This window comes from Tyto alba, unplaced genomic scaffold, assembly GCF_018691265.1.
Source record: "Tyto alba isolate M040663 unplaced genomic scaffold, T.alba_DEE_v4.0 Super-Scaffold_6, whole genome shotgun sequence".
NCBI classification, from domain to species: domain Eukaryota; kingdom Metazoa; phylum Chordata; class Aves; order Strigiformes; family Tytonidae; genus Tyto; species Tyto alba.
In genome coordinates this window covers 8,352,950-8,374,750 of record NW_024881327.1, presented here as the reverse complement: position 1 = coordinate 8,374,750, position 21,801 = coordinate 8,352,950, and the positions used below count along the sequence as shown (strand labels likewise).

Genomic DNA, 21,801 nt, shown 5'->3' with positions numbered 1-21,801 from the left:
ACTGGGTTTGGGAAGATACATTTCCACTTACCTGTATTATGTCTGCTTTAGGACTCTGGCCTTCCCATACTGATGTTCTGTAATAGCTTTGCTCAAATTTAGGTATATTGTCATTCACATCTTGTATCAAAATTGTCACTCCACACAGCACTGAATTCAAGCTATTTTCAGCCAAAACTGAGAGATGAATTTTATTCTTAACTTCATAATCAAGAAACTTTGGCTCTTTTACTGTGATTGCACCTGGTTTATTAAAATAAAAATAAAAAAAAAAAAAAAACCACCTGAGATGTGACCTAGGTATTCAGGAAAAAACACACACAAATGTAGTTGTGAAGTTCCTAATATATATGGTCTCCTTCACTGAACACGACAGAATTCCAGAAGGCTCCTCACCATGTCTTTCTTCCACCTAACACCATGCCACCCCACCCCCACATGCTAGTTACTGTAGAAATCTTGGAGAGCTAAGTTTTCACTGATCAATTGCCACGTTGGCAATTTCCTAAAACAAAGCCAATTTAGTTGTAGAGGGATAGAGAGGAAGAAAGTGGCTGCGTGACATATGCACCTTGGCACGTGACAGTGAGCCAGCTGTGTCTGAGAAGACTCTTGGAGTAGTTACATCTAGACCTCAATTTATATCCAAATTTGGTAACAGCTGTATCGATTTCTGTATCTGACTGACAAACAGGTAAAACACTGATTCTTCGAGGCAGTAAGGCCTGCCCATCCCCCTGCCACCACCCTGTTATTCTAGCAAAAATAATTAGGAAAAATTATTGGGACTACAAGCACAACTAGACATCTCCACATTAAACCTGAAATGTCCTTGGAAATCCATGGACACTGTTCTTATCTTCTAGGTAATATAGTAATATACTAAAAATACTTCATTACATCTAAACATCAAACATAGTTAATTTGTATGTTAACATCATTAGAACTCAAATTCAGTTTTTGCATGAATTTTTCAGTAATTATGCCATGAACATTCCAAACCTGTGATAGCATAAGAACCCATCTACTGTGGCTCTACAAGCCAGTGATTTTTAGTTTTCATTTTCCAAGATAAGCAGCAATGATTGGCTATTGCTTATGGATCTGTCCAGTGTTCAGGAATAGCATCTTGAACATTCTGTATACAGAAAAAGCAAAATAGATAGTGGAAGAGGAATACACTTTCAAGATGACAGAGAGTAACTGAAAGACTCATGTAGAGTGGATCAAGTTTGAGGTATACCACCTAGGAGGAACAAGTGAAAGAACCAGAGTTGCTCATTCTAGAGAAGTGCACACAAGAAACAGGATAACATCTTCAAATACTAAAGAATAGGGGGTTTTGCCTTTCTCTTGTCTATTGTTACTAGGTTAAGAAGTAATGTTTAAATCATTTCAACAAACATTCAAATAAATATGAATAAAAACTTCCCAACCACCAAGACTTGTACAGACTACTGAGTTTGCAGAATAACTATCACTGGAAGTTACGAACATCACAGACAGACTTCTGTCAGATTCCGGCACAACTGATTCCCTTTCTTCATCAGAGGACAGACTAGTTCATGTATTCCTACTATACTTTATATAATTCTACAATATAATAAATCCATCTAGAATGGGAGAAGGTCTTCTCCAAAGTGCAGTTAATCAACATCAGTTCTTGAAAAGGTAAGTAAAGCAGACCCTTGGCTGTTTAGAATACCAAAGACAGAAAGGGGATCAATACAGCTCAAGATACTTTGCTGTAGAAACAATGGGTAGAGAGTCATCAGTGTCAAAAGTAATGCTGAGGTAAGAACAACTCTCAAAAGGTCCTGAAAGGCTGCACTGCAATTAACATTTTCTAAGAAACAGAAGAAAGGTTTCCGAAAAAAAAGGAAACAGAAGAAGCCACAATGGCTTGAATATCTCCAAAGAAGAATGGTGACACCCACTGCTATAGAGATACCACTGCTGTTTGTGAAAAGAGTGCTTATGAGACTCATAAAACCATCATGAAACCATTTTTCAGCCCGGCTTGATAAAAAAAAAAAAAAAAAAAAAAAAAGGAAAAAAACCCATTTGATTGTTTTTTTTTAATTCTTTCTTCTTTTTGGAGTCAATATTGGAGAAGATTCACTTTCTTGCAGATAAACTTGCCTGGTTCTAAGATGTCCCTTAAGATTAATCTTTCCGGCTTTATTTCAGAGAACTAAGGAAGACTTGGAAATCAAGTGTATGTACTTTAAGAGCCCTTCATCCAAAAAACCAAAATATTTTTAACTGTCCATCAGCATCAAACCTGATAGCTTTACAGGACTACACCAGCTGATACCTGAAGGCATCAGAATAATCAGAGATTAAAGCCTCCAGGAAGTCAGGGAGAAAACCATTTGTTATGAGTACAAACTATTTACATTATTTCCGAGGAAAACTGCTTACACTGTCTATGCCATGCCAGAGAAACTACAGCTATTCCGAGGCAAACTCTTTTGTTGCAGGTGTTCAGGAGCTGAGATGCAATCAGAGTAGCTATGCTGTCTTATGTACCTCAGACAAGAGCATGTAAATGCACGCAGGGAATGTGCCACTCTCCTGCCAGCTGAAGTTCCTGACTGAAAAGCAGGTGAAAGCAGACCTGCTGCAGAATGCAAATACAATTGCCACAAAAAAACCCAAAAACTTGACTTTGCGACTTGTCAAGGTTTGCTTGAAATAAAGAACATTAACCTCAACAAGGGTCTAATGTTTCCTGCATTAGGAGTGTTTTGAAGGATTATGTTTCTTGAGTTTTTGGGCAACTGTATGATAAGAAACAAGATGAAGTCTCAACTTGGCTCACAAAGCAGTAGTTTATCAACTCCCAACACCTGGTGATCAACAGTTAATCCGAAATGAGCATTTCAAACAGGTATACTGGTGTTCAATTTCTTTCTGCATCAAGTCTACAATAGTGCAGGTCTTTCCACATCCCTGGTTTTACTAATGATTTATTCATTTATCTTAGAGTATTACTCTCCTGTTATCTATCCCTTGCTCTTGTGGTAGGAACTTGCTACATTTTAGAGACCATACTCTTCAAGCTACACATAGACACTGGGGGAAAAAAAAAAATATAAAAACATACCAGTAATGGGGTGTATGGAGAATAAGCTTTCCTTGTCACTGAAGATACTGTATTTTATGTTTTCACCTGTAAATTTGCATTCAGAAGCCTCCACAGTTAGAACTGATGTACCTATGGAAGCAATAAGAAGTTTTCATCGTGTCCACTTTAGAAGGTTTTATTCTAATTTTATATTACTGTGATTAATAGATGCACAGCCAAACAACTGTGTATTACACTAGGTGCTTATTCATGAATTAAAATAGTAGACAATAAAAACAACTCCTCCATAACTTTCACTGCATTATGACTTCATAGGCAAGGCACTGTCTATCCCTCCCTTGCCCAGTAAATTACTCATCTGATCACAACTCTACCACCTGCCTAAATAAAATTACTATTTTTAACTTCTCCTAATTGCAAACTCCCATGTACCACTGGAATTACCTCTCACCTGAAGTCGTATGTATTCCTTTTATTCAGGTTATACTGTCTTTGGTCATTTAAATCTTATCTTTTCATGATTTTTTTTAAGGAAAATAGTCCTTTTTTGAGGGCATCATAGGAATGCATGTTAATCCTGAATCACCATGAAGAGTTTATTTTTCCTTCATTTATCTGAATTCTATTTCAATTTTTTAACAGTATTTTGTATGAAATATTCTTAAAAATTTTAATCACCCATCTTGTGACAGAGTGAATAAAAAGATGAAACTATGTGCATAGCTATGTGTCAATTCAAGCAGAATCCAAATTCCATGAAAAGAGCAATAATTCAATATAGAATACAAGAGATGTAAAACAAAAATTATGTTTGAAGTAGGATTAGAGGAAAAATGTGGAACTGAATGCATTATCCTGCTCAGAATAATCACATTTAACAAAAATGTAGCGAGTTTAAAAACCACTATCAAGATTCCCAAATAATTATTCAAGTGAGTTATTAAACTGTTTAGCATATATGACAATTGATTTTAATGGATTTTGATTATTGAATGGTAATTGATTCCAGGCAGCTGTGATGGAGGGAGATTACAGTGCAACCTCAACTCTTCCAAACAGCATTACAGACAACCAGCTATTTTATTATGTTACAAAAGACATGATGTTCATACTGAGTGTCCTGGATGTCAGAGGAAAGGACTTTATCTTTAGTGTAAAAATGAGAGGAAATGTTGCTCTTACAATTATCTGCTACATTTTTTATTTTAGTGTTGTTACTTATGAATCGTTAAAACCAGGAAATTTTGGTTTAAGTGATTTGTCATTTGATCCTACAATCTCTGTCAAAACCAAAAATATGCCAGTTTTCACAGATGTAATTTACTGCACTAGTCAGTATATTCATAAGATATTTACTAGACAAGTTTTGGAAGTAAGATCCGACTGTCCAATAGATAAAGACTGATATGAATGCTGCACTAGTTTCTCCAGGAAGTAAAATAGGAGGTTGTAGGTTGAATTTTCATTGTTGAACAACTTTGATTTACTACAAAAGCCTGCAAGGGCAACCATTCATAGCATCCTCAGAGCAGAGTTAAAGATAAAAAAAAAAATTGAGGTCTGAAGAATGTCACTATGTATCTTCTAATGCTGTCAGCAGTCTTTTTGATTCTTTGTTTGTTTTCGTGTTTGTGAAGAAAAACTACCAGAAATAAAACAAGCAGCAGCATTTCTGCTTGAATCCCTGTTTTGCAGGGGTTAGGTTAATAAATTGTTGCTCTGGGTCCTCAAATATGCATATTTTTCATGTAGTTAAAATTGTTTACAACAATTTCATGTAGTTAAAATTGTCTACAACATCTTTTTGGCAGAGAACACATTTTTCCTGTTTCTGATAGCCTTCTCAGAATATTGCTCCTTCAGACAGTGGATTTTTTCCGTTCATTGTCAAAAATATATGACCAAACTCAGGTCTGTTGTGATACAAACAGGCCCTATAGAGGTAAATAGCAAAAGACAGTACCCATCTGCTGGAGCTCGCAATTTCAAGTATATGTGATTGAAATACTGCTTCAAGCACTAACACTTAACCTGGAGAAAATTAAGAGAAAAGTAGCTTTCTGGCTGCAAAGCACACTGAAATGGCATGACAAGTATGAGATCAGCACTGAAGCTGGCTCAAGGAAGGAGGGAGATCAGGATCACAGCAGAAAGCAGTCAGATTGGCTTGCAATGCTATGCAATTGACTTGCAAATTAGTTAAGAATATTAAAGGAAGAGTGATTTTAAATATTTGTATTTAGGGGTTTTTCCAGATCAATCACAGATGACCTGTTTGCATTTGAAAGTATGTCAAACTGCTTCGAACAGTCTACACACCAACCTTTACATTATGCCTGCTGACTTGAAACTGAAGCATGGCAGCATGGACAGTATTTGCCTACCAGACAAAAACGCTCAGAGACATTTGCTGTGCTCTGTGTTAGGACATAACATATACCACAGAACTGAGCTACTGTATCATTATATCGTTGTTTTTCTTCTCTCTTCAGTGCTCATTATAGTAGTCTCTTTTCCCCTCCTTTGTCTTCTAAACCCAGTTCATCCTTGACATTATTTCTTGAGACCTCTTAGTTGCTCATGAAATAAAAAGCTAACTGAGCACAAAAAGAGATGACTTACAGAATAAGAGGATACATATTTTATATCTATTAGAAAAAAATAGAGGAGTCAGCATGTTTTAGTGGTGAATCTGTCTCCAAGGAAGTGCTATGCAAACAACCATACAAGTGAAAACTTGAATAATGAAGGTTTCTTACCCTCCAGAGACAGCAGCGACTTGATTATTTATTGACTGGCTTCTAAGTGCCTGTTGTAATGCATTTTATAATATTTAAAGACATTAAATACTCAATATTAAACAAAAAGTAGAAGAATGGGGTTTTCTGAAGGTCATCAAACTTTGAGGTCAAAAATTTAAAGAAAATTTGACCACAAGGACCAATTTCTGAGGCACTCACCCAACTGACGAGTTTAAACTAAATTAAAACTAAGGACCCTTGGCTTTGGCTTTCATTGTTTATACTGTTCAGATTTTTGATTTTTTTTAAAATAAACTCAGAGTTTTCCCACTCTATTAGTTAAGGCAGAAATAAAATTAGGAGAAAAAGCCACATTTATTAATACCAGTTCTACAAATAATCAGTACGTAATGTAAATATCCCCTGGACTGAATACACTGGTACCATTCATATTTGTAGGGGTCCCAGGATCACATATATCCTGTAAGCTAACTTCTATGAGAGTTTTAATTATAATCATGCTTTTTTCCCACTGAAATGTGAGATATTTGATATTTACTTATGCTTATATAAATAAGAAAATACTACAAACAGCCAAAACAGTATTTGGTAAAATCTCTCATACCCTTGAAAGAATTTGATCTTCTTAGCAAATACTTTTATTGAATATACAAACTAACATTTTGGGATTAAACCCTCCTGTTTACCCTGAAGCTTTGCTAAATTTCCTTTAATCAAAACAACTTAAATTGAACCTTATTTATATTTTCTATAGTTTGAATGGCAGAACATGTGATTACGGCATTCTGATACCACAGTTCCTTGGGGCATTTCCGTCATTTCAGGTTAGATTGTCTAGCCTGACCCAGGAATGTATCTACACTTCAGAAAATTTAGGATCAGATCAGTTTATCCACTGCCATAACGCCCTGATTTTGATTTTCATTCTTTAAACCTAGCAAAACTGATCTTTCCTCTTATTATTTTTTCTTAACTAGAAATAAAATTTAATGCAGGATTAATGCAGGTTAATCCCATGTCTCCTGAAAAGAGCGAAACCCCAGGGCCTTGACCTTACTCCCCTGGGAAACCTGACAGACAGGTTCACATGACGCTTTCTGAAAACACTAGCCTGCTGCAGCAAGGGTCAGATTGATTGGTTTTCCAAAATTATTAACACATTTCTTTTTTACCAATTCCTAATCAAATGTATAGGCTGTTACTCAAGATCTAAGAATTCACTAGTCTTACAATATCCTTAGGATATAAAGGAATATCGTTTTCATTTTACCGAGGAAAATTTGAACTATAAAGAAGATAAATGACTTGTTCAAGGTGAACCTCATGAGGCAGTGTTTGAATCAAGAATATAGTGCAGATCAGATCTCTAAATACATCTCGTCAATTGTACAGTGGGATCTCTGGGCAGAAAAATGTGACAGGCACTCCTTTCTGCCTTTTATTAGGATGAATCCATGCTCCGAAGCAGGAAAAGGTACTTTACCATATCTAACTGGCAGGAGGCATAATTACTAATACTCTCTGAATGATAAGAAGCAGAGCGGTAATTCTCATCACTATATGGAACAAAAATAAATAAATTTGTAACCACGTTGTGATTTAAGCTGGTTTGTCTATAGGTGGCATTCAGTAGCCCAGGCTCTACCTAGAGATACACTGTAGAAGTCTGTCTGAGTGACAATGTACCACATGCTCTGAACTTCTCTCCCCCTTATCACCACCCTACCCCCATTTTCCTTCTTCTGGAAAGTCCAAAACCTCAGTAAGGTTTTAGAGTATCTCTTGAAAGCTACTACAGCTCATGAAGGGTTTTGCAAAAAAGAATGAACGTCATGTTGCAGCTGGTACACACCACTCATCTCATCTGAGCTTGTGCACGCTGACAAGTGAAATGACAGGTAAATGCTGTCCACCCATCATTAAAGTCATTTTGCTAAAAGAGTGAATCCACTGATGCTCAGGGCTTCCCCAGGCTGAGGGACGGAAACACATCACCTTTGACAAGGCAGCTTTCTGTTTAACGTATCACTGCTGCACAGGGGCAGCAAACTCAAGCGCCAGAAAATGTCTCCAACTAACAGACTGTGCTTCTTTTTCATGTGGTACATTGGGAAAGGGCAGGCAGGTATTTGCTACATACAAATTAACTTTCCCCTGCTGTTGCACAGGAAAAAGGTTTCCCTATACTTTTTATTACAATTACCATTCCAAAAGGAGGGGAGATTGGCAACTGCAAAAACACAAATTGGGATTTGATGCCCACCTGCTGCGCTGTTCTCAGGCACGCTTGCTTCGTACATGCTATGGTTGAATGAAATTTCCTCCTCTTGTTCTTCTGTAAAGATAATGACCACAGCTGTGGCTGTTCGAGGTGAGATACCTTGATCTGCAGCCATCACTAGCAGCTGTGTACTGAAGTCCTTGGAAGCCAAGGGCTCCTGAAGAATGATGTCACCTGTCTTTGCATCGATCCGAAATACAGCTTCTGCTATCAAACTAAAAACAACAGCTCCATTTAATCCCAGATCCATGTCCTCTGCTCTCACAGTGACTACTGTCTCATTCACTGGGGTTTCAGCAGGCACAAAAGCCCTGATAGGATTCTGAAAAAAAACGGGATCATTGTCATTGACATCATCAACATGCACCGTAACACTGACAGTGGTGCTTCTTGGCAAATGAGTGCTACAGTCACTTGCCACAGCCCTAAATGTATACTGGGGTTTGGTCTCCCGGTCCAGTGCCTTTGTAGTAACTATAGACCCCGTTACACTGTTGATAGCAAACGCTCCAAAGGTGTTGTCAACGAGGGAGTACGTAACTTTGCCATTCAGGCCATCATCCTCATCAGAAGCAAAGAGGTCCAGGACGGTTGAGCCTTCCTCTAGGTCTTCTCTCACAGAGATTTGATACTGGGTCTTTGCAAACAATGGGCTGTGGTCATTTTCATCCAAGACTGTTAGAGTGAGCTGTGCAGTGGAGCTTCTTGAGGGTCTGCCTAGGTCATGGCACTCAATTACAAGAGTGAAATTGCTGACATCCTCTCTGTCTAAGCTACGAGTGACCAGCAGTTTTCCTGAGGTGTTATTTAGTGTGAAGTATTCTCCAACATTTCCACCTTTCAAACACATAAAAAATATAAAATTATCAGAAACAATTGCTTTTGAAAAAAAGAATCCCTTGTGAATACCACTATGTTAATTGCAATAATATGATCCAATTGTTCATACAGCTGGTGTGCTCATGTGCCCTTTACATATTTTATTCATCTTATATGAATTAAAATCTGCATTTCATTTAAATCGGTGGGTGGCAATGACAGTAAATACAATATGTCATATCAATTTACAGAGTGGCTATTTTGCCAGATGCATGTCTTTTTTCCCCAAAGCAGCACACCTTATAAAATCTCCTGCAACTATGCTGCTACATAAAATGACCTCTTCCCAACCTTAGTTACAAATTACAGAAACCTATAAAGCATTGCTGACAATTGTAATTATTTGCTCCTTGTTCTCTTCTACAAAGCTGTCTCTTGGAAGTGAATAGTTGTGCAAGGTCTTGATTTGGGGGTTGTGGGGAGGGGGAGGTAAATATGAAGCAGTCAACAGGAAAGTCATCATTTTTAGTAACAGTGAATGGCACACATACTTTATAACATGTAGAAAGACCAAAGGTAATTAAATTAAAGATCATAAAAGATTGTGAAATTAAAACCAAGAAAACATAAAGGAATTCGTAACTGTTTCTTCAAAGAAAAATGTGTTGGCTGTTACTACAGTAGCTATCTGCCTACAGCTGAGCTATTGCTGAGAGCCACAAACCAAAGTAAGCACAGCAAACTTGTATTTGTGGAAAGATATTACAGGCGGCTTTGAACAGCTGTAGAGCTTACATTGGCACAGTGGACATGGGGAGAGTTTGGCAGTATGAAAACCAAGTATGACATTACTAATTGCTGGGTGAAAGAAGCTCTCGTGAAATAAAATTAAATAAATAAAATTAAATAAATAAAATTAGATTAATTCTTGTAGTTATTTGCAAGGGTATATTTACATTCAGAACTTCCACAGCTATAAAAAAAATCAAGCCTTCATGATTATCATGTCTTCATGATTAATCCCTCCTTTCAGCATTTGGTAGTTTTTTGTTTTTCTTTTCTGTACCATTTCAAATTCAGAAAGCAGACTGAAAGTATGCCTGGGAAGTGCTTATTAATGCTGACAAACGGGTGAAAGATTTTTTTTTTTCCCCACATGAAAACAGCATGTAGACAAGATGGGAGCTAGGGAGGCCTGGTAAAATCAAAACTAGTCTAAAACTTGGATACTGCTGTTTATATACTTCCTGATTTATACTAACAAAAATGACAGTGTAACTTACCAATTATTTTGTATCTTAGAGCTCTGTTATTGCCAGCATCCATATCTATAGCCCGGGTAATGTAAACGACAGAAGGCTGTTGGTTCTCTGGAATACGGATCTCAGAGGCAGGGAAAAGAAACATGGGAGAGTGATCATTTTCGTCCAGCACCGTGCAGATAATAGTCACCATGCTCGACAGTGACGGGGTTCCACTATCTCGAACCAAAACTAAGATTAATAAAAAGAAAGCAAATTTTATACAATGGTTGTGGGTGAAACTATAGATGTTCCTTCATAATAGCGGAATAGGAGAGTTATTTGAGCTATGCAAAAAAGCACATGCTCTTCTCTATCTGAAAATCTTACCACTTCCATCTAATTCAAACAGCATGAAAAAAGGTAACGCTGATAGCAACACCACACCCATGCTCACTTCTCATTTTACAGGCATTCATAGATATTTCACCCTGTTACCTTTAATACTGAAAACCTCCTGGGCTTCCCTGTCCAGTGATGCAGTTGTTACAAGTTCTCCACTGTCCAAATTCATCTTGAATTTCTCATAACCAGATCCTGGTAAGACTTCATACTGAAGCAAGGAATTCAGCCCTTAAAAGCAGAATGGAAATCTAGTAAAATACAACCACTCTTCTCACGTGCAGGTCTACAGATTTGTCTCTCTCTTCTCCCTCTCCCCAGGAAATGGGTTATGGATGAAACTATTATTTTTAATGCAGTGAGTAACTACTGCTTCTTCATTAGCACAAAAGCCTTGTCCAGATGCTGCTTTCTGCCTAAGTTTTCCAGCCACGCAAAGTGACCTCAGCACCATTTCTAGACACTCAGGGCATGTCTCCAAACAAGCCGACGTATCAACATGATGCAAGACAGCACTAACTTAGATCATGGAATCCATGCGTTTGTCTTCTGCTCTCCCTGATGTAGCTGGTTTATTTCTCAACAGGATTTCAGGCAGAGTACCAGGCTGCTCTGGCAGCTCTGGCTCTCCACTTAACTTCACTCAGAGCCAATGCAAGTACCTCTATGCAGTACAAAACTGAATAATATAAACATTCAGAAAAAAAAATCCACTTCTTAGCATGCCCACCAGTTCTAAATATTCATAATACTGAGCAGCCAGGTGCCTGTGTCCCATCAGGGCTCACAGGGTAGCCATCTCCTAATTGTGTTCAGCAGAAAAGCAAGATTGGTGGACGTGTCCACAGCACATCTCAGGTGTTTTAGACTGCTCCCACTTGTAGACAGTCTCTGAAATGATATTGCTTGATTTTATAAAGTTGTGAATGATTTCCAGAAGGGAAGGTTAAAAAGTTTCCTTCCCTCCAAGTTTTTCTGAATGCCAATTCCATTCAGTTCCTAATCAGACCTACGATTTGTATATAGTATAGGGGGTATTAGCCTTCTTGTCTTTCTTTAGGAAATAGGTTAAAACTGCAGAGGCTTTGAAAAGCCTTTCTTTCAAAGTTGCCCACCTGAGCTGAACAAGAAATGTGACTCCACATTCTTATCCATTATGGTTACAAAATAATTTCTTTCATATTTCTTGTAGCTTCAACACCCTCCTGAGGAAAGAGTAATGTCATCTCCATCACACTTAAATTATTAACTTTAATGAGTTTAATCTTACATTATGCTTGAAGGGCCTGTATTATTGTGCTTTTTTTTTTTTTTCCCCCAGATTTTTCTAAGTTTCATTCAATCATTCTGTGGTTTTCCAACCAATAATCAGTCTTTTAATAGGGTAGGGACAGTTGGTGCACCTCAAAAACTACAGCAATCATAGTAATATGAAAACTGCTATTCAGAGTCAAACACTGCCTGCCTGTTCTCATCTGCTGCAGTCAAAAACAGGACAATCTCCACTGGAATTGATGGAGAAACAGCAGTGTGAGAGAAGAAACAGAGCCTACAGTTTTTAACATCCATGACTTCCTTCGTTTGCCTTTGTATAGCTTTGCTAAATAGCTGACAGTGCTACTGAAATTCGATTAAGAGAATTATTACTGTAAATGTATTTGCACCCAAACTAAGTCAAGGGAGGGACGTATTCATACAATATACAGCAGAAGGGAAAGCAAATTACAGAAATCCTTCCAGCTTTCCAGGAGAAAGGAGAAAAATCACAGTAGTAAGGACAATCAAGGAGAATTTCTTGAAAGTTTAAGGTTACCAAAACATACTATCTGATCTACCCATACTAGAAACCATTCGATCACATTTAAAAAAGATATTCATGGCTCTGACTGCATTTACCTATCCTTAATCACTAATATGCTACAGATGGAAAAAAAGACACATGACACTCCTACAACTGAACAACTGCTTCAACACAGTGTCTTCACTAGCAGATTTCACAATGGACATTATTTACAGACAGTGCCAAAAAAACATACAGGTGCTGTCCAAGTTGACTATTCTCACACTGTTGAAATTAAAACTTTTAACCCTTAAAGAGCACAGACATGTAACACCTTAACTACATTTATTTACCAATTATTTACTGCCTCCTTTCTCATATCCAGCTGCTAGGAGCGTACACCTTGCAGTAGGAGAAAGCTGCAAACCCTGCCTAAGAGAGGAGCATGATGACTCTATGCATTCAAATACCATGGCACAGCAGCTGACGTGTCTGCACTTGATTCAACCTGTTGGTTAATTATTCAGTAGTGCTAGTCACATTTTGGGGGGCTGAAATTACAAACTGAAATGAGAAATAAACTATTCTTCCTGTGCATTACGAGCTGGAAGAGGAAAAAGCCCCTTCCTTGCCACTGGCCAGTGGCAAGGACCACTTTCCCTGCTGGCCAAATGGCAGGGTGGATGAATGGTGCCTGAGCTGCAGCCAGGGTAAAGCTTCAGCCCCTTTTCCCATTCCCCCACCACAGCACAGGCAGTCCCTGTGCTCCCACAGCTTCGTGGAAGCAGCAGCCATAGCCGTTTCAGAAACATTCAGTAGGTATGTCTAGTGCCAACGCTGGTGAAGAAGCAGTGGGAACAAATGCCCCCCTTGTCCCAAAACTAGGATCAAGTCTCATTTTCATAATACTAAGTCTCATTTTTATAATACTAGTGTTGTTAAGACCATGATAATCCATGAATATGAGCAAGACAAAATGTCTAGTGAATGGCAGTAAGCCCTGTTTCATAAACAAGTCAGTGGTCCCTATTAACCTCTTGAGGTTTTTCTCCTAAGGCTCCAGACAACTCCTGAACCACAGAGGTGCACATCAGCTTAAATGCAGACCTGGACAAATGCTAGCTCAGTCCATGCAGAGCTTCTGCAAAGACATATCTCAAGACAAACCCCTGACCTATCTTAAATACGTTGTGGGTATCTGCTTTCCCGTGCATTTTTATCCATTCAGCTGTATCACACGTGTCTTTACACTTGTATTTACTTGTGTTGCACTGTTAGATGTCAGCCTTGGGGTGTGTGGAGAGCTCCTACAGGTGTAGACTCCTACAGTCCTCTCTAAGAGGACTTAGAGAAAGTGAGGTAACAGAGTCACAGTAAGTACAGCTCTTGTAATGTGCAGGAGGAAGCTGGCTGAACAAGATGTTTCATGGATATCCATGTGAAAGAGAATCATCACAAGAAAAAATTAAAAAAAAAAAAAGGGATCTTGAACTGGAAGCAAGCTTAAAGTCTGGGTCAAACACAAAAAAGGTAATGGCTGCTTGCTTTCCCTCTTCACAGAGAATGAAGTAGAAAGACAAATAAAACAAACAAAAAATCCCCACAAAAGGTCGATGATGGCTGATATTGTCAGTAAAAATGATTCCTCCCTGTGGTCAGTCAGGGAACATATAGAGTGAAAAAAAATTTTAAAAAATCTGTGACAGGAGGAAAGTCCTCCACTGACACTATGCAAATATTACTGGGATGTGAACTGCAATTTAAGGAGCGAATAAAAAAAAAATGTGATGTAAAAAATAAGGAACACCATGAGAGCAGTCGTCTTATTCAAAATTTCTGTTCCAAAAACTTAAGAAAAGTGAGTACCATTATATTTATGACTCCTAAATAAATACTATTTTCTTACATTATAAGCATCACTTCAGTATTTGTTTGGAACAATACTGTTACACACACATGACAAGGGGCCAAATCAGGCAAATGTGAGAAAGACCCAGCAGTAGGACTGTGGTTACTGGAAAATGTGCTTTAAAGAAAAAAGCAGGAAGGAACCATCAGCCACAACAGTGCTCCATCCCAAAGTGTCTGCACAGGCAGGCGTGCACTGTGCTACCCAGTACACTTGGAATGCCCTTCCTCTCCACTCTGCCAAGCCACCCTCCTCCTCCCTCCTGATGGCTCCCAAAATTTCCCTTCTGCTGTATTTCCCACAAGATCGGCAATAAATAAGTATAAGGGATGGAGCAAGAAGGGAGAGGAATTCAAGCAAATTCCCATTTCTTTTCTCTATTAGCGTTCATATTTTTACCTCAAACATTACCTTTTTTTTTTTTTTTTTTTTTTCCCAATAGTGTGATCCACAGAAGAAAGAAAATACTTGGAAGAGTGAGGTACAGAGGTACCTGAAACTCCGCTCAGCAGCCATGAAGATTTTCATAGACAGGGCTATACACCCATTCCTAATTTCTAAATACTTCACATTCTTGTGGGGAAATGTCTCTTCTATATAGCTCCTCTATTGAGCTCACATCAGCCTTTTCTAAACAATGTGCTCTACATTAAAATGACAAATCTTACTGAATGCAGAGTTATTTTGCTAACAAGATCTATTGTTTTATCTATTTCTTGGATAGCACAACCTTAAACTATTCTAAAAGATGTGCAGAAAGTGAATCCACATTAAAAAAGTCATTCACAGAGCTGAGACTAGCCTTAGGCCAATTGCAGTAGTACTCTAATATTTAATTCTCTTTCCAGATTTTATCTTTACTGCAGACCACAGACTCGGTGTAACTGCTTCATGTTACAGCAACTGTATGCATCATGCATGGTATTACTTAAGGTAAGATTCTCTCCAGCACACAGGCTACCTGCAACATCATATGCATTTTAGATACTTCAAAAGAGCTAGCTGTTGAAGAACTGGAGGGAATTTTTTTTGCTGCTTAGCAAAGGCTCTCTCACTTTTAGTCCTTATATGTGATTCAAAGAGCATATGAACCACCCCTTATTACTCATCCATTCTGCATACGTTTGGAAAGCAATGCATTAACATTCTTATGTATGTAAAATCCTATTTGAAATCCAGAGCAACTTTCACAATCCCCTCACAGTTCAACTAGCTAGAAAATCTTAGATGACAGTGCCCCTCTCTGGTCAGAAAAGATTAGTGCATATTGGCCTGTTCTGTTACAAAACCAGGACCCTTGTCTAGAGAACTGTTTTGAAACTATTCAAAACGCTCTGATTGAGAGCAACAAAACGTTCAAATATCAACTTTAACTGAGTTGAATATTGTATGCCAATTTATAACCAGAGTATGCTGGCTTTCTCCACGTGAAAGCTAGAGTACGCTCAGCCACCCTGCATCATGCAAGCCCACATTTTACATTTAATATACCAGCCAGAGCTGAAGCTACTGCCGTGTGCAAGTTAGAATACCTCCAAGCCCTGAATAAAGGTTGAGGGTCTGAACCAAAAGACATGTTTTGAAACTCAAAACTCATACACTACCTTGGGAAAAGCACAACAGCTGTACACACAAGCACAGCAGGCAGCAAGATTTTATCGGTCCACTATGGTCCACAATGAAATTAATAGCAAAATGACAGAAATTACCTGCATCTCTGTCCACAGCTTCCACCTTTATGACAAACTCCCCCGGATCTTGGTTTTCACGAACTGCAGTCTCATAAAGCTCCTTCAGAAATACTGGGGTCTCATCATTCACATCAAGAACAGTGATGGTTAGAACCTGTGTGGCGGAGAGAGCTGGGCTGCCATCGTCAAGTGCCATGACTGTCAAACTGTAGTGCTCCTGAATCTCACGGTCCAGAAGCTGGGCTGTCGTTAAGAGTCCTATTATAAAGAAAGAAGGTGTTACAAGAGTATTCTGGTCCAGGTTAGGACGCCAATTGTTCTAGTACTCACAGCTTCTGTGTAGCATCACAATGCACACTGTGCCACTGCTGCAAGGCTTCCAAACTTTGGAGTCAGTCGTTACCTGTGATTCCCTTTAGATTGCTAATTGACCCAGAAGTACTCATTCTGACATCAAGGGAAACTGGGATTCATGGAATATTCAAGTGGAGTTCAGAGATTTCTTTTTATTTAACTTTGGGCTTAACTTTTTAATTTAAGTATTTGTCGTCTTTTGCAAGTAAGTTATGCAATGATGAGCTCTACAAATCACTGTCAGCTGTATCACATAATAGATTCAAAATCAAAGTAAGAACCAGAAAATATTGCAACTATTAGGGTGAGATTTGCATTTGTGTGCAGATGGTATAATAGTTACAGAACTCATTCAGAAACCAGAGAATTTCAGAGTGCTGAACAATGAAAAGCATCAGCACTTTGAGCCTCCACTGAACATGTTCCATCCACAGTACTAATGCACATTCCTTGATCCTGACTTTACCTTTCCTCATGTGTACATATAACAACGTATGTGTGTGCACATGCTTTAAGTATGTACCATGCAAAAATCAGAATTAAGAACTTCACTGCACACACCTTCTTCCCACATTCCTTAATGCACTATTGGAAGGTGCTCCAGTACATCCACACAACACAGTAACATCACACAGAAATTTCTGAGCCAAGTCTCACTGAGCTTGATTACTGTACATAGTACTGCCATGCTCATGCGGTGCTCTGCCCAAGGTAATCACCCCTGAAGATGGTAAGTCACCTTGGTAGAGTACCACAGTAAATGTGGTATTTCAGTGTTGCATTGCATGCACTCCCAAATACTACCATGAGAAGCACAGTACAAGAAACTCCAGAGAACAGAAGTTACAGTACCTGTGATTTTATCCAATATAAATGCTTTGTTTTCATTGCCTGAAAGAATGCGGTATGTAACTTGTCCATTTCTTCCCTCATCGGGATCCCTTGCAATTATGTGGTGCACAAGGAAGCCCACCTCCACATCCTCCATGACATAGGAAAGAGGTGAAGATGTAAAACTGGGCCTGTTGTCATTGATATCTAAAATAACAATTTTCACAGCTAGGGAATCAAGCCTGCGATCAGTTAGATTTATTGCCTGGTCTGCTGCAGACACTGTAAGGATCACAGAGCGAGTAATCTCCCTGTCTAGTGGAAAAGCTGTAGTCAAGGTGCCATAGGAAGGGTGAATAAGAAATGGATTTTCACTCGTGTTACTCATTTCTAGGGAATACTGTATTTTGCTGTTCAGAAAACCGCCATCTCCATCTTTTGCATTGAATGTGTAAACCAGAGTGCCAACAGGTACATTTTCCTCTATGCCAATCACTACAAAGTCATCTTGAAAATATGGAGAATGATCATTCTGATCTTCTACGTCAATACTTAGGAAGACAGTATTATTCCACGGAGGATTATTATTGTAATCCTTTATAATAACTTGCAAAAGGAAGTGTGAAGCTGTTTCATAGTCAAGTTCCTTGGAAAGAAAAAGGTCTCCTGTTAAGCTATCTATTTCAAAATGAACATCATCATCATCTTCAGCGATACTGAAATGCAGTTTCCTGTTAGTTGTTAGATGATTATCAGGCCACTTCAGAGAATTCAACACTTGTGCAGGTTTAAAATTTTCAGGTACGACAAAGTGCTTGAAATCTTGAGAGAGGACAGATCTCCCATTGGGAAGTGGAATTACCTGCAAAAGCACAAAGACTGCAATGTTTTCCCATTGTTATTATGATTAGTGTAATGAAAATAGTTTCCCTTAATTGAGAGTTTAACCATTTATTGTTTGTGACTATATTTGTCCTAAGTATGCCTCAAAGCCAGAAAACAAGCCGATCATGCTCTGTAAGAGTTCAGATAGTCCTTGGCCAGTCGTTCCATAACTCTATCTTTCATTCCCATGTTAAAAAAGGGACAAGACTGTCTCTCACCCTCTGAATCACAGGCTCCAATAGACAGACAACTTGAATACTACTATCTCTGCCCCTATTCTGAAGCATTTCAACTGTCTTTCTACATAGGACAGCATCACAGGGACAGATGTGACAAAGAAAGCATGGTACGTTACGTAGTTTGCCAAAGACAAACAGATGGGGTTTTTCGAGGGTTTTTAATGTCATTACAGGGTTTCATTCATTATGGATTGCAACAGTGTTCCAAGTTAATGCTTTAAAATGAAAGAATCTCTTTAACTGTGAGAACTGTATTTGTCTTGTCATGACTGAATAATTTTTTTTCCAAGCTATCCAAAATTAACCATCTTTTGGGTGATGTGAAAATAGCAGCCTTGGTGACATTCAACCCCTGATAAAGGAGGGCACAGGCAGTCTGGACAAAGCAGCCCCACTGCGGCTCAGTGAACAGCAGGTGGCTGGCTGTGGAAAGAGCACACGCTGGATTTCACACTCCCATGCAGAGCAGCCCTGTATAGATCAGCACAAAGGAATGAGCTATCCTTGTATTGGGTTACAAAGACAGAATTTAGAAAAGAGAGTAACATAGTGGACAAAAAAACCCATCTACTCTCTCCCCCACTTTCAGTCCCTCCTGATATTTGCTTTTCATTCTGCTTTCTTGGATATTTTCCTTCTCTTTTTGTGTTCATAATGACCTTCTACTGAAGCACAAGTATCATCTATTTGCAAGACAACACAGAATGCTATTGTGTATTCTTAACAAATCAAAATGAATTTGCTCTCTCATTCCCTCCCTCAACAGAATAATGGCTAAAGAAAGTTACCACAAGACAAGGTTCTTATAATTTTGAACTTCTTCCTTTCTTCAGATCATTTCCCTAGCTTTTCCCAAAATTGTTTTTTCAAAGAAACTAAGTATCTAACATAACTGTTCTATCCATACAACATAAACATGTACCTGGATATAAACAGCAACATGTCCTTGAAGTGAAGGCATCCCCTGATCACTGGCTGTGACCATCATTTTGTAGCCTGATCTCTCAGCGTGTGACAGAGACTGGGTTGTTCTTAACTCCCCACTGACAGCATCAATCTGGAAGTATCCTACATCTTCTTTTATGGGGAAAAAATTGATATGAGTTATTGCAGACCTCTTCAGCCTGCCTGAAGTACTGAACATTGTAATTAATAGTATAAAAGAGGAGGACCCAGACGAAAGAGAACCTGCTGCACTCATTTAGATCTCTCTGGCTCATTTGATTCAGCTTTCTTCCTTCGTTGACTACATAATTATTATAAACAACTTAGTCTGGATTTAGAAAGCGACAGAAACACTATGGAGTACTAAAGCAACTGCTCAATTTTGTACCAACATTATTCACACCAATGGTGTGTGCATCGGGAGAGCAGCAGACACCTCAGGATTGGTACTCCTACTTCCAACATAAGTTGCCAGGCAGGGCCAGAGAAAGAATTAAGTCTTAGTCTCTGAACTGGCATGAAGGGTCAAATCACAGCTGGCTCGTGTCCCTCCCAGACTATGGGTCAGCAGAGACCCTATCTCCCCCTAAGACACCGTAACTGCAGTGATGCCACCTGCCTTGCCTGTGCTCTGAACTAGGAGCTAACTGGCAGTAGCTAAAATCTTACAGTAAATTGCTGCACAGCAACATGTGAATATTAGAAATCATGTTCACATCCTTAATCAGTGACTGACTGCATGATAATAACAAGTAACTTTAAAATTACTACTTGCAGCTACATTGTATTACATTTATTCTAGAGTTGCAAAGAAAAATTCTACCATAGAAGAGTAAATATCTCTTTGTGACTTAAAATTATATAATCATTGAGGTTGAAAAAGACCCTTAAGATCAAGTCCAACTGTAAAACTAACACTACCAAGTCTACCACTAACCCATGTCGCTAAGTGTCACATCTACATATCTTTTAAATACCTCTAGGGATGGTGTCTGAACCACTTCCCCAGGCAGCCTGTTCCAGCGCTTGATAACCCTGTCAGTGAAGAAATTTTTCCTAATATCCAATCTAAACCTCAGCTGGTGCAATTTGAGGACATTTTCTCCCGTCCTATCACTTGTTACTTGGGAAAGGAGACTGACACCCACCTCCCCCATTTTCAAGGAGTGCAATAAAAATTATTCTCCAATTTTTAGTAAAATGGGAAAGTATCTATTACTTGGTATATCTTACCAGAAACTAAGAAAATCTAATTTGTCATAACTACTTCTCTCTTAAAATACTCTGCAAACAACTTTTTGCTATGTGAATTTTTAATAAGGTGTGCTAGTGGGTTAAACAAAGACATGCAGCATAACAGCTGCTATTCTAATAAGTAACTGTGGTAAAAATAAATTCAGTGCAGATGTAGTACACAAAGCAGCCATAAAGAACTATATTTCCATAGGCACCTAACTGAGCATGAAGCTGTTTATGCTCTCCAAATCTGCACATGCAAATTAGCTGCACGTATAGATGTCCATTTTTGTATCTAATCACCTCACCTGCAACTGTAAAATATCTGCACCTGTAGAATCTGAAAAATCACTGAGCAAGCTAGTTAGAAAACAGGGGTTTCACAATCAACAAATAGGAGTTTTTTCCAATATTGTTCTGCTATTTTTGAGCGACTATACGTTTCTAATGTTCCATGAGTCCCTTCTGGGTTGAGTCTTGCAGTCTGGAACGTAATGAGGAAATTGCCAGCAAAAGGAAACAATATGTAGAGACAATTATATTGAATGAGAAAGTCCTGCATTCTGCATTTTTCATGATAGTTTCAAAATATTAATGCTCCTATATTACTGTTTTCATAAATAGCTTTTGGTTACTTTCCTGGTTTAGGTCCCAACAGTATGTCTACATTCACATATATGCTATTTTATTCCACATAAGGTTTCATGACACAAAATCCCAGCTAAGCAAAAGGCTGAGGAGATATGAAAAACAGAACACATAATGTGAATTGCATGCATATATTTGTAACATTATGGTAAAACTGACATTTAAAATAAGAGATACGGAGAATTAACAAGAAAACAGTAAAAAGAAGTGCATGAAAACTATTCCCTTCATTTTTCTACCAAAATGGAGCTACAGTTACCAGAATCAAAAAGTAAAAAATAGCTTAAAAAAGAATCAGAGAACAAAAACACTGCAAGTACATAACTGCAATCTGAGCATGAGGCTATGAGGATTCACTCTTGCTTCAGGAGCCATGAGGACAGTCAGTACCTCTTAGCATAATGACCAATACCTGTCTTTCTGTTTCAAGTAGCAGAACATAGATAGCTAAACTCAACTGAAATAGGTGGCTTCCCACAGAGCTTCTGAAGGGTTGAAGATTATTTGATAGGAGAAAGGAATGATCAGAATCTACATTTTTGAATAAAATAGAAGAAATCTGGTCAGAAAATAAATTACCAATAGCATTATTCACTAGAGACTAGAAGACTAGAATTCCACTCAAATCCAAATATTGCATGAAATGGTCAGTTGTGCACGTATTTTGGTGGCAATAAAAGTAACAGA

The 21,801-nt window shown here is 38.4% G+C and overlaps 1 protein-coding gene across 1 annotated transcript in view; it reads right to left on the bottom strand.

Moving 5' to 3' along the window:
• The window catches only part of DCHS2 (dachsous cadherin-related 2), a 118,924-nt gene that overhangs the window by 15,861 nt on the left and 81,262 nt on the right, over positions 1–21,801 (bottom strand). The window contains exons 8-15 of the mRNA XM_042807850.1: positions 19,208–19,362; positions 17,183–18,023; positions 15,995–16,234; positions 10,693–10,827; positions 10,237–10,446; positions 8,117–8,971; positions 3,110–3,220; positions 32–243 (exon numbers count right to left, since the gene is read on the bottom strand). Of these exons, the coding sequence (XP_042663784.1) occupies positions 32–243; positions 3,110–3,220; positions 8,117–8,971; positions 10,237–10,446; positions 10,693–10,827; positions 15,995–16,234; positions 17,183–18,023; positions 19,208–19,362 (2,759 nt within the window). The remainder of the gene's footprint in view (positions 1–31; positions 244–3,109; positions 3,221–8,116; positions 8,972–10,236; positions 10,447–10,692; positions 10,828–15,994; positions 16,235–17,182; positions 18,024–19,207; positions 19,363–21,801) is intronic.